The sequence below is a fragment of the Rhincodon typus genome, chromosome 27, assembly GCF_021869965.1.
Source record: "Rhincodon typus isolate 14 chromosome 27, sRhiTyp1.1, whole genome shotgun sequence".
NCBI classification, from domain to species: Eukaryota; Metazoa; Chordata; class Chondrichthyes; order Orectolobiformes; family Rhincodontidae; genus Rhincodon; species Rhincodon typus.
This window is the reverse complement of record NC_063358.1, coordinates 17,236,464-17,249,446: the sequence shown is the minus strand read 5'-3', so window position 1 is coordinate 17,249,446 and position 12,983 is coordinate 17,236,464. Positions and strand designations below refer to the sequence as shown.

At 45.2% G+C, this 12,983-nt stretch overlaps 1 protein-coding gene across 2 annotated transcripts in view; it reads right to left on the bottom strand.

Annotated features, from left to right (window-relative positions):
• Positions 1-605: 605 nt before the first annotated feature.
• e2f2 (E2F transcription factor 2) overlaps positions 606-12,983 on the bottom strand; it is a 46,583-nt gene continuing 34,205 nt past the window's right edge. Inside the window, exons 3-7 of one of the 2 annotated variants that reach the window (XM_020529025.2) lie at positions 11,743-11,962; positions 10,263-10,421; positions 9,575-9,689; positions 4,589-4,817; positions 606-2,358 (exon numbers count right to left, since the gene is read on the bottom strand). In XM_020529025.2, coding sequence (XP_020384614.1) covers positions 2,117-2,358; positions 4,589-4,817; positions 9,575-9,689; positions 10,263-10,421; positions 11,743-11,962 — 965 coding nt within the window. In that variant the 3' untranslated portion in view covers positions 606-2,116. The remainder of the gene's footprint in view (positions 2,359-4,588; positions 4,818-9,574; positions 9,690-10,262; positions 10,422-11,742; positions 11,963-12,983) is intronic. The other variant, XM_048613155.1, reaches the window with a different exon arrangement.

Sequence of the window (12,983 nt, the reverse complement as noted above, 5' to 3'; positions counted from 1 at the left end):
GACAGCCAGAGTGGCTTTCAAGATAATCAAGGGGGCTCACCCTCACCCACAGGAAGTGACTGGTGCCCACCCTTATCCCCTGAGAAACAGTGATTTCAAAAGTTGATAAATTTAAGCAGAGTTTTAAAACTGGCATCATTTAAGATTTTCTTCTTTTAAAACAAAAAGCACCATCGGAAATCCAAAACTCCACTTCAGATCAGTAAACAGGCAACAGAGGAACAATCCATTAAACACACTCGCACTAGAGGGAGTCTCGCCACAAGCAACCATATTGGTGCCCATCCCCAGCCCGTTTAACCCCACCCCCTCATCAACATTCCTTCTAAATTTCTCAGACCTTCCAAGGGCTGTGCTTGGTACAGACCTTTTTCTCCCTCGAGTGTCAGAGGCTAAGGGTTGACCTTACAGAGTTTAAGGTCATGGATAAAGGTGAGGAGCCTGTTTTCCCAGGGTAGGGGAATCCAAAACTAGAGGGCATAGGTTGAAGATGACAGGGGAAAGATTTTAAAAAAGAGGGACCTGAGAAAGCAGTAGAGGCAGATACAATTACAACACTTCAAATACATTTGGACAGGTACATGGATAGGAAAGGTTGAGGGATATGGGCCAAATGCACGCAAACGGGACTAGTTCAGTTTTGGAAACCTGATCAGCATGGATGGATTGGATGAAAGGGCCTGTTTCCGTGCTGTATGACAATGACTTAGTCCGTGTGCCAGCACGCCAACAGAACTGGAGGGGGTATTTGGTCAGCTGTCCAAAGGTCCTGCAAACATCTGCTGGTCATCCAGCATGGGATATGCACAGCAAGTGTAGGGCAAGCAACACGACTGGAAATTGGGTCACATGATGGAGCATTCCTCACTATTTTAAAAAAAAGAAAGATTTTTGGAAAATTCCACTGCACAAGTTCATTTGCAGCAAATGTGGTTACCACCAACCAGGGATGAAATGGGCATGGCAGTAAGGAACACAAAAATTCGAAGCAGGAGTAGGCTTTCCCATTCGATATGATCATGGCTGATTGGAAATGGAGGCCACAATCCACTTTCCGATTACTGATCGAGCACCGGTTTAAATTCAACTTCCACCTGCTGACCACGTGGGAGAAGTGGCCGAGCCTTTCTTTAACAGCTCCCAAATGAGAAAACAGGACTTGGGGAAAAACCCCGTTTTCTGATTTCCTGGGAATTGTACGAAACAGGAAAAGTAAATCCTGTGCTCAGTCTCTGGCTACTTTACAGGCCACGCTGTTTGGTGAATCCAAATCTCTACACAAGCCATAAACAATAACCAACCTGCTCAGCTAATGGCAGAAACCCAGGAACAGAGGAGATACTGGAGCCAAGTCAAGAGAAACCTGCCACGCAAAACCCACAAATCCTAAATCTATTTCCACATGATCCCTCTGCAAACGAGCTGCCCAGTCTGAAATGGGGAAAAGGGGGTGGGGGTACAGACTATGTAGGGGGCACAGTGCGATAGGATTAGGGTTACTAATGTATTTCACTGCTTTCAAATGGAACCAGAGTGACACTGACACAGCTCAATGGCAGTGGAGTAAGAAAGCTGGGAATAAAAAGATGGAATGAGACACAAAATTTGTCAAACAAACAAATGATGACAGGGCACAAGGTAAGGTTCATACTTATTTAAAACTGTAGTGGCGACAGGGAAGAACAGCCCAACATATGACATTGCCTGTCCCATAGCTCACCCCAAAATTTGTAAGGAATAGTAAACTAGGTCTCAGATGCGCCAATATGGTCACCTTTGATAAAACCAGTGGCGTGGATACACGCACACAGTGGCGAAACTCCCTCTTTGACACAGCCAAACTCAAGGCAGCACAGACTGCAAGTCACAAGGAGCAGATCCTCTGCACCTGCCTCCTGTCTTTCTCACACCCAATCCCTGGGATTCCAGACACTGGGATCATCAAGGTCCTGCCAACTCTCAAGATGCCCTGGTAATGTCAGCAGGAAGTCCACGATTGCCCCTTAAAAGTGTTCATGGGTAAACTAAAGTCGTTCATCACCTTCAGGGAAATAGAACCTTTTGATGGAGCAGGGTGTCCGAGGGTAGGGGAAGTCGTCGGGTCAAGCAGGAGAGACTAGTTACGCAGCAGTTCATCGAGATCATAGGAGTCGAAGAGGTCACTGACCCCTTCGCCATCCTCCAGGCTCCACAGGTAATCCTCCCGGTCCAAGGGTGGAGAGAAGCTGACAAAAGGGGTATCACTGTAGGACGTGGAAGGGAGTTGGTCCTCCGTTTGTTGGAGGAGGTGATGTGATAGACCAAGGACCCCATCTTCACAGTCCAGCAGCGAGCTCGGCAAAACCGGCTTCAGGTCGTCTGGAACAGCAGGAGGGGGAAAAAAGAAAACAAATTCATTCAGCTGAACCCAATACTGTTAAATAGTTAGGAACAGGCCATTCAGCCCCTCAATACTGTTTAGCCATCTGCATCCCAGCTCTGTCCACCCACCTTCATAACAAAAACACAGAAGAAAGCACCACAGAGGGGCCGTCTTTTGTCCCTCTGCACCTCAGCCTTGGTTCATTAATCATTACCTCACATCAAATCTATTAAAGGAGTTTACAATCTTCCAATAAAAGGCTTGAGGCCAGGTGTTTGAAGATTTCCCAATTTCTGCCTTTCTTTGTGAAGCACTTTGACTTCCTCCACGAACGGTCTCGCTCTAATTTTATACTAACTTAACTTTGTTCAAGATTCTCTGCAGAGAAAATAGTTTCTCTCCAACTTCCTTTAAACTCAACTTCAAAATCTAAATGGGACACTAGCCCAATCTTCTGTATGTAAGAGAATACAAGAAGCCTAAGACTATGCAACCTGTTTGCAATATAACTGGTTAGCTCCTGTATTGTTGCGAGAATCTGTATTACATCCCGTCCAGCACCAATACATCTTTACAAGGTGCAATCTCTGAACTGCACAAAGGACTCTTAAAGGGGTTGGTGTATACTAACAAAGCTCCATCCCATATTAATTCAGCTCTCTTGCAATAAAGGTCAACATTCCATTAGCTTTTGTAATGGTGGCTTCAACTGCAAGGACATTAAGTTTAAACAGCAGGAAAGACTCGCTCCCACTGGACAGGGTGTTGACAAGACTATCTAAATAATTCTCATCTCCTTAAAGAGGGACATACTTGCTTTGGAAACTGCAAACTAGGCAGGTTCCTGCGATGAACAGGTTGAGGTGCTGCATTTTGGAAAGGCAAACCAGGGCAGGACATACACACTTTGCAGTGAGGTCCTGGGGTATGTTACTGAACAAAGACTTGGAGTGCAGGCTCAGTTTTTAAATCAAAAAAAAAAAACAATGGAGTCATGGGTAGATAGGATAGTGAAGGTGGCACTTGGTACGTTTGCCTTCATTGGCCAGTGCATTGACTATAGGAGTTGGGAGGTCATGTTGCAGCTGTACAGGACATTGGTTAGGCACTTTTGGAATATGGTGTTCAATTCTGGTCTCCCTGCTATAGGAAGGATGTTGTGAAACTTGAAAAGGGTTCTGAAAAGATTTACAGGGATGTTGCCAGAGTTGGAGGGTTTGAGCAACAGGGAGAGGCTGAATAGGCTGGGCCTATTTTCCCTGGAGTGTCAGAGGCTGAGGGGTGATCTTACAGAAGTTTACAGAATCATGAGGGGCATGGATAGGGTAATAGTCAAGGTCTTTTCCCCAGAGCAGGGGAGTCCAAAACTAGAGGGCATAGGTTTAAGGTGAGAGGGAAAGATTTAAAAGGGACCCAAGGGGGAACATTTTTATAGAGGGTGGTGCGTGTATGGAATGAGCTACCAGGGGAAGTAGTGAAGGCTGGTACAATTACAACATTTAAAAATGGCACCTGGGTGGGTATATGAAAAGGGAGCTTTGAGAGAGATAAAGGCCAAATGCTAGCAAATGAGACTAGACTGATTTAGGATAAATCAGGTCAGCATGGACAAGTTGGACCAAAGGGTCTGTTTTCATGCCGTACATCTCTAATGATTCTATAAAGAAAAGGTTGGGCTTACACACCTGGGAATTTAAAAGAACAACCTCATTGAGCACGAGGTTCTGAAGGGGCTTGACAGGATAGATGTTGAAAGTATATTGCCTACCTCCCCCACAAGGGGCAAAGTTTAATCATAAGGGGTCTCCCATTTAAAACAGATGTGGGGAAAATTTCTTCAGGGTAGTCAGTTTCAGGAAATCTCTACTACAGGCTGGGTCACTGAATTTTCAAGGCTGGAGAAGTCAGATTCTTGTTCTGCAGGGAGTTAAAAAGGTTAAGGGGAAGGCTGGGGCTCTGCAGGAAAGTGGAATGAATAATAACTAGACGAGCAAAGACCGCCCCCCCCACCAAATCAATGGCAACGCATCCTTCACGCACTCAATAACCCAATCCTGCTCCTGTTTACAAGCCTAAGAATTGTTTGTTGCATCAGTTCATTACAAAGATTCTCTCAAATCGTTCTGCCCTTCCATTTCAAAGCTTTTGTTTACAAAATAATCCCAAACGCTCTTTCCCAGGTCTAAAAAGTGGATGTCTCCAGGATTTCCTCCCACATCAAATTACCTTCCTCTTTAATTTCAAGTTTGCAGGCAATTTTCGGACATTCTGTTTCACTCTGGACTGGAGCTCTTGTCCCCGGCTCATGCTTTGGGAGGCATGCAGAGACACCACCATCCTCCTTCTTAGGTGTGCTGTACTTCATCGGGCTGTTCTCTTCCGTTACTTCCTCTGGACAAAGGTACACCTCGATTGGACCGTTAGTGCTCTTCAGGTAAATCTGCAGGTTCTCCTGCTAAAGGGAGTACATGATGCTCGTCAGTCTCAGAAGTTAGAGATCAGCTGATTCCATCCAGCATTAGAAACTTAGTGTGACAACCCCTGCAGTACTGTTTACTTTATGCAGGTGGCACCAATGGGGTCTTTCAACAAGTTGCATTTTTATCATCGAATCCCTACAGTGTGGAAACAGGCTCCTCGGCCCAACAAGTCCACACTGACCCTCAGCATCCCAACCAGACCCCATTCCCCCCAATTGACACACCCCTGAACACTACGGGCAATTTAGCATGGCCAATACACCTAGCCTGCACATCTTTGGACTGTGGGAGGAAACCCATGCAGATAGTCACCTGAGGGTGGAATCGAACCCGGTCCCTGGCACTGAGGTGCAGCGGTGCTAACCACCGAGCCACTGTGCAACTGTTGGATGGAAAACTGTTCCCCAATGGTCCACAGGAACAATAATGGCCATCGGGCCACATTAGACCACGACAAGTGGCCAAAAACATAGAAAAGGGGTAGATTTTAACGAGTACCTTAAATAGGAGGAGACAAGAGCTGAGAGTTGAGGGAGAGGGGTGAGAGTTTGGGCACTGCCACTAATGGTGAAGCAGGATAAACCAAACAGGTGCACAAAAAGGCCAGAATTGGAGGAGTGCAGAGATCAGAGGGTTGTAGGAGATAGAGAAGTGGTAGAAATAGTGATAGTCAGAGAGTTGTGTATTTTTTTTTTGGAGATGGGGTTGGGGGGGGGGGTGCAAGTGTATGAAGGAATTCAATACATATATGAAAAAAAGGTGCAAATTCTGAATTTCAACAATGCACAGGTTTTAATATTGTAGGTTCTAAACTTAGGCAGTTGGCATCTGCCGTAACTGTGTAGCTCCATCCCTAGCCACTAGGTGGTCCCAAAGCACTTTCCCCAGTTAAGAGAAGAAGTTTATAGATATTTTAATCAACTTGTTCAGGGATGTTCTTACAAAGCTCTTAAACCTGGGGCTCCTGGCTCAGAAGTAGGGACACTACCACTGCACCACACAGAGCCCCTAGGGAGGTTTATAAACTCAATTAACTCTCCACTCATTAAGTTTGGAGCAGAAGGTGTCATGAGGTCATCACCATTCAGTGGGAACATGGTTAAAGTGTACCATGTGTCCACATCATTTCACACCAAATGCCTAGTTCAGATCAATTGACCACACATTTAAAAGCATTAATTCAGCGAGCGTCAGCTGCCTTTTTTCCAGGAACAGCAATTCATAGTTAGCGAAGCAGCATTTCACACCTCTCCCCCAAATAGATGTGGAGGTGCCAGTGTTGGACTGGGGTGGGCAAGGTCAAAAATCACACGACACCAGGTTATAGAACATAGCACAGTACAGGCCCTTCGGCCCACGATGTTGTGCCGAACTTTTACCCTAATCCTAAGGTCTATCTAACCTCCACCCCCACCTTATACTATCATCCATATGCCTATCTAATTGCCAGTAAAATGCCCCTAATGAGGCCGACTCCACTACCCTCTCCAGCAATGCATTCCACGCCCCGACCACTCTCAGAGTAAAGCGCCTACCTCTGACGTCTCCCCTATATCTACCTCCACTCACTTTAAAACTATGCCCCATCGTAATAACTACCTCCACCCGAGGAAAAAGTCTCTGGCTGTCCACTATCTATACCTCTGATCATTTTGTACAACTCTATCAAGTCACCTCTCATCCGTCGTCGTTCTAAAGAGAAAAGCCCTAGCTCTCTCAACCTTTCCTCATAAGACATTCCCTCCATTCCAGGCAACATCCTGGTAAATCTCCTCTGCCCCTTTTCCAACACCTCCACATCTTTCCTGTAATGAGACGACCAGAACTGGACACAATACTCCAGATGTGGCCGAACCAGGCTTTTTGTATAGCTGGAGCATAACTTCACTGCTCTTGAACTCAATCCCTCTATTAATGAAAGCTAACACACCATACACCTTCTTAACAACTCTATCCACCTGGGTGGCAACTTTCAGGGAACTGTGGACATGAACCCCAAGATCCCTCTGCTCCTCCACACTGCCAAGAATCTTTCCGTTAACCCTGTATTCTGCTTTCAAATTTGTCCTTCCAAAATGAATCACCTCACACTTTTCAGGGTTAAACTCCATCTGCCAATTCTCAGCCCAGCTCTGCATCTTATCAATGTCCCTTTGCAACCTAGAACAGCCCTCCGCACTGTCCATGACTCGATCCACCTTCGTATCATCTGTGAACTTACTAATCCACCCTTCCACTCCTTCATCCAAATCATTTACAAAAATCACAAATAAAAGAGGACCCAGAACAGATCCTTGTGGTACACCGCTCGTAACTGAGCACCATGTTGAATATTTTCCGTCCACTACCGCCCTTTGTCTTTTAAGGGTCAGCCAATTCTGAATCCAATCTGCCACATTTCCCCCCCGTCCCACACCTCCTTACTTTCTGCATGAGCCTACCATGGGGAACCTTATCAAGCACCTTACTTAAATCCATGTATACCATATCCACTGAGCTACCTTCATCCACATGTTTGGTCACCTCTTCAAAGCATTCAATAAGATTTGTGAGGCATAATCTACCCCTCACAAATCCATGCTGACTATCATGAATCAAACTGTGCCTGTCCAAGTGATCATAAATCCTATCTCTCAGAGCCCTTTCCAATAATTTGCCCACCAATGAAGTAAGACTAACTGGCCTGTAATTTCCAGGGTTATCCCTATTCCCTTTTTTAAACAAAGGAATGACGTTTGCCACTCTCCAATCTTCCGGCACTATACCAGTGGACAGCGAGGACGAAAAGATCATCGCCAAAGGCCCTGCGATCTCTTCCCTCACTTCCCATGGAATCCTTGGATAAATCCCAACAGTTTTATTTGAAGACAAGCTTTTGGAGTCTCGCTCTTTCTTCAGGTGTCAGTGAGGGGGGTGGCATCAGAGACAGCATTTATAAGCAAAAGATCAAAGGGTCATAGAACTGTTGTAAATGTGTTGAACAAACCTAAGATGGCTGTTAAATCTTTAATCAGTTAGAAAGGATTAAAATGCAAACTCCAGAATTTCAAGTCACTATAATTTTAATCACTATACCAGAGGTGACATCCCCAGTCAGACAATACATTTTAGGTGTGAGGCCTTGTTTAGAATCTAGCTGTGTATTAACTTGGAGTCAGACTGGTTTTATTCCCAAAGTAGAAATTTATAAAATGCCACATTGACTGTCTACAAATTGTATGCTTTGGTGACCATAATAGAATGTATCTGCAAATGCAAATTCACCCCATAGATTTATATGTTGGTGTACACAAAGAGTGTGTGGGGGAGGGTCACCTGTAGCGCGACATGAACCCAAGATCCCGGCTGATGATGAATCAATTGATGAACCCCTCACACATGGAGTAATATCCTCATATAGAAGCTACTGAATGATCTGAATTTGGTTTCTGTCTTAAAAATTTGAAAGGAGACAGAGAGGGAATCCCCTCTCTGCTGGTCAGGGAACAAGGAATCTTAAAATCCGAACCCGGTGATTTAAGGAAGACGTTTTCTGTCCGAACACAGACATGCTTGTTCTATTCTCTCATCCTGTTCTCTTGCTCAAAGCTTTGAGACCTTGAAGTTGCTATCAGAGAGCTGGTTGCTTTCTCTAACAGAGCCTGCCAGACTTGCTGAACATTCCAGCACACATGGTTTTCCACTTGGGAGGTCAAAAATCTCACACAACACCAGGTTATAGTCGTGAGGGGCATTTCCCCAGGGCAAGGGAGTCCAAAACTAGAGGGCATAGGTTTAAGAGACAACAAGGTGCAGGGCTGGATGAACACAGCAGGCCAAGCAGCATCATAGGGGCAGAGAGGCTGACGTTTCGGGCTAAGCTGAGAGGGCAAAGATTTAAAAAGGGGCCCAAAGGGCAACTTTTTCATGCTGAGCGTGGTGATAGGGTGATAGGTTTGGGTGGGATGCTCAGAGGGTCAGTGTGGACTTGTTGGACCGAAGGGCCTGTTTCCACACTGTAGAGGCTGTGATTTCCACCCAAAAAAGAAAGGACATTAGTGAACCAACTGGTTGTTACAACAAATCAATGGTTACTCGATCGCCATTAAACTAAGTCCATTCCAGACTTTTACTGAATTCAAATTCCATCTGTGATAGTGGGACTTGAACCCATGACCCCAGAAGATTAACCTGAGGATACCATTGCGCTGCTTCCCGATTATTTATACACTGCTGATGACAACAAGAACGATGATATTTCAAAGCTACTTCATTGATTGCAATGTAGTTTGGAATTTCACAATGTCAAAAAGGAGCTCAATGGAGAGATTTGCATTTGTATAGTACCTAACATGTTATTGTTTGCAAAATGCTTTGGAATGAAGTACTTTGACAGTGTAGCTGTTGTTGAAATGCAAGGACCACACAAGCCAATTAATATGCAACAAACTCCCCAAAACAGCTATGCGACCAAAATCCGTTTTTAAATGTTGACTGAAGGAAATATCCTTTAGCTTCTTCAAAACAAAAAAAAAAAGCACCCTGGAAACTAAGAACCCAAGGGGGCATAAAAACCTTTGATACAAGATCAGTGATGGCGCCTCTGACAGTGCAGGACTCCCTCGGTACTGCAACGGTGTGATAGCCTTGCATTCATAAATGCAACTTACTGAACGGGACTTGAAACCACAGTATGGGGCATTGGGGTGAGCCACAGAGGATGGAAAGAGCAGGAAAGGACAGTGTGCCTTACCTCACAGACATCAGGCACCTCTAGCCTCGTCTCCGGTGGCGCTTTCACTGCGATCACTGTCTGGTCCTGGAAGCTGTCGATTGAGCGAATATCTTGGTATGTGACATAGGCCAGCGTGAGCAAAGGTCAAGGTGGGAAATAAACAGAACGACTGCAAGGCACACAATGTAACAAATCCTCACCCAGCTATAGTCAACTCCACCACCACCCAATCAGGAGACAAGTGATGCTTCCATAAGGCTGTAGCCTGACACTGCGCCCCCTTGATCTCCAGGACTGAAGCACTCAATCGTTATGTTTGACACGCCCTATTCCTGAAGGAAGCCATGAAGCAAGCTCCCAGAAAGACTCAAGAGCGGGGCCACATTCATTCATTCAGCACCTTTCACAAGCTCAGCACATCCCAAAACTACCTCACTGCTATTGGAGGTGATTTCTAAAGTGCAGCCACTATGACCAAGTCAGAAACAGGGCAGCTAATGTGCACACAGCAAGGTCACACTAACAGGAGTGTGAATGACTAGATGCATTTGTTTTTGCAGATGTTAGATGATGGAAATAGAAAAAGAGGACAGGGCGAGGATGAGGAAGGACAGAGGAGACACACAACATAGCTCCACCAATGAGATAAAGATACAACTCATTATAGAGAAACAGTGAATAGCACCATTAACACGTGGAAGGATATCTCTGATTTTCCTCATCATCTGTCAGCATTTTCAGCTGCGTGCTGCAGTTCTGGATGAGGTCGTCAAGGGATCGCTCCTTCCTCACAAGGTCAGTCAGATCCTGCCTGAGGCACTGCTGCTTTGCCACCACCGATGTGTCTTCAAACAGACTGCGGCCCCTGTGGGAGGAAAGCAGTGAGAGTGAGCCTTCTCTCCTCAGTCTGCAACCTGGATCATAAAGTTCAAACAGAGCCCCAGAACCCTGGGTTTTGGATGTCTCCGATCCTACACACCACGTCATGTTTAAAAATAAAGTGAGGCAAAGGGATGGATAACACAAATCACAGAATACGATGGTGCTTTAATATCAACAAGAACACCGCTTTAGCAAGTCATGCCAACCCTCTGAAATTCCCTGGAAAGTCCAGCACTGGAATTGAAAGTTAATTCGAGACACCGCTGTAATCAAAGCTTACACAGAAACATCATACAGGGATTAAACCATTGCGTTTTTAAAATTTTCTCTGAAGAGTTTTGCTTACTTGTAATTTTAGAAAAATTGGAGCTAGGAAAGAAGTTGTTTGATTGGTTTGGAGAATCAATTAAGGAAGGGTCTACTCAATCTCCAATTGGCCATGGGTTTGTGAGGTGGCAACTCTTTGGCCAGGCTGAAAATATTAACCCATTCCCAATCCCAGCTGTAACAGGCAGGAGAAAAGGCAGTGAGGTCATGACCCCAAGACAGGTCAGCATACTTCACAATTCTCAGTGTCACCTCCCTTGGACACTGGCATGGCCCCCCTTCACCTCAATGACATATCAATAATTACAGAAAGGAAAAAGGACCATGTTTCATAATTGGCCACGTTGATGACTTATTGGAAAGAGCTCCGAGTCAATTGCTGGGAGAGGAAACCGGCCTCCCATTAGAGAGAGTGAGTTCGATGACTGATCCAGTTACCACAATTTGGAGCTCTCACTGCTTTCCAAGATCTGGATCACCTAATCCTACGCCTCCAAACTCAGGAGGGGTGTCCTGCCTATGGATATCACTTCAGGATCTATTCACAGACATAACTCTCTCACACCCACAAAGAAGGGTGCTGAATCTTCTGGGAAAGCCTGGATTCACCAAAAATGAAAGACTATTCTCTAGGACACTGCTGCAAGCTGTAAGAAGTCATCGCTGCTCCAAAATGGAATGCAATGCTATTGGTTCTCTTCATACGAAAGTGTTGTGGAAAGATTTTATTGGATAAGTCAAAATGACAAGTCTGCTCGTTTTTAAACTGGCCACTGGAGGAGTGGTTTACTTTAATTGATGGGGAGTGTGGGGCCACAAGGCAATTGGATGTCACAAGCCTCCACTGGGCTAACCATGTAGAGTTAACAATGCAGCTCCCAACGAACTGATCCTATGAACCACCAAAAAGTTTGGGAACTCAGTCACAGGCTGAGGGCCATTTGGAAAAAGACCAAAAAAAAAGTGCAGTGACTTACATCCACTGAATGTTGTTTTTGGATTTTTTCCGGATGAGTTGAATTCCTTCCAAAACGTTGGTGATGTCGTAAATTCTCCTCTTCTGGACTTCAAGGACTTCCGCTGCTCGGTTCAGGTCCAGGACGCCATCCGGAGACTCGCTGAGGAGATGGACAAACTTCTTGGTCAGAAGTCCAAGTGAGGTGTCATATCGCGTCTTCTCCCCAGGAGACTTAGGAGCTGCGAGTGACAATTAAAGCAAAGAAAAAAACCACAGGTTTGATCTCATTGATCCATTCTTGTATTCTCTGCCTGCACATCAGAGAAGGTTCAGAATGTGCCTTAAAAAGAGACTAGGAAATTCATAAGTCAACATGCAAGGGCAGCAAGTGTTTAGGAAGGCAAATGGAATGGTGGCTTTCATTGCAGGAGGGAGGATGAGAGTACTGAAGGATAAGAGGTTTTGCTTCAACTGTATAGTGCCTTGGCAAGACCGCACCTTTAGCAGTGTGCGGTTTTAGTCCTGACCCAAGGAAGGATATCACTAAGAGTGCAATGGAGGCTCATTCCTGGGGTGATAGCCCTAGGCAAAGATTGAGGAGACCATGCCTGTATTCTCTAGAGTTTAGATAATGAGAGAGATGGTTTCACACAGGCAAGGGAGCAAAACGTCGACATTTACAGTAATAAAGCTCAGAAAAAGGCCATTCAATCCATCGCAACTATGGTGGTCATTTGATAAAAAAAACTTCAGCCAAAACATCCTATTCCCAATCTCTTTCTCCGAGGCCTAGCAAATTTTACATGTCCTATTAATTCCCCTTTGAAAGTTATGATTGAAACCATTTATACCATCCTATCAGGTAGTGCATTTCAAATCATAAGTCATTGCAAAACATTTCTGTTCGGCTCTGCTATGCTCTGATAACCAAACTCCTCACCAGTGGAAACAGTTCCTCCCTGTTTAACTGACCAACAAACTTCTCATGGTCCTGTCTCAGCCTTGGAGAATAATCCAGTCTATTATAACGGAGGTCCCTTGACCTCAGTACTTCTGTACACTTTCAAATGATAATAGCTGATGGCTCCTCAATAATTGGAGACTAGTAATAGCCCTAAGATAGTAAGAACTGTCGATGCTGGATTCAGAGATAACAGAGCGTGGAGCTGGAGGAACACAGCAGGCCAGGCAGCATCAGAGGAGCAGGAAAGCTGATGTTTCGGGTCCAGACCTGAAACGTCAGCTTTCCTGCTCCTCTGA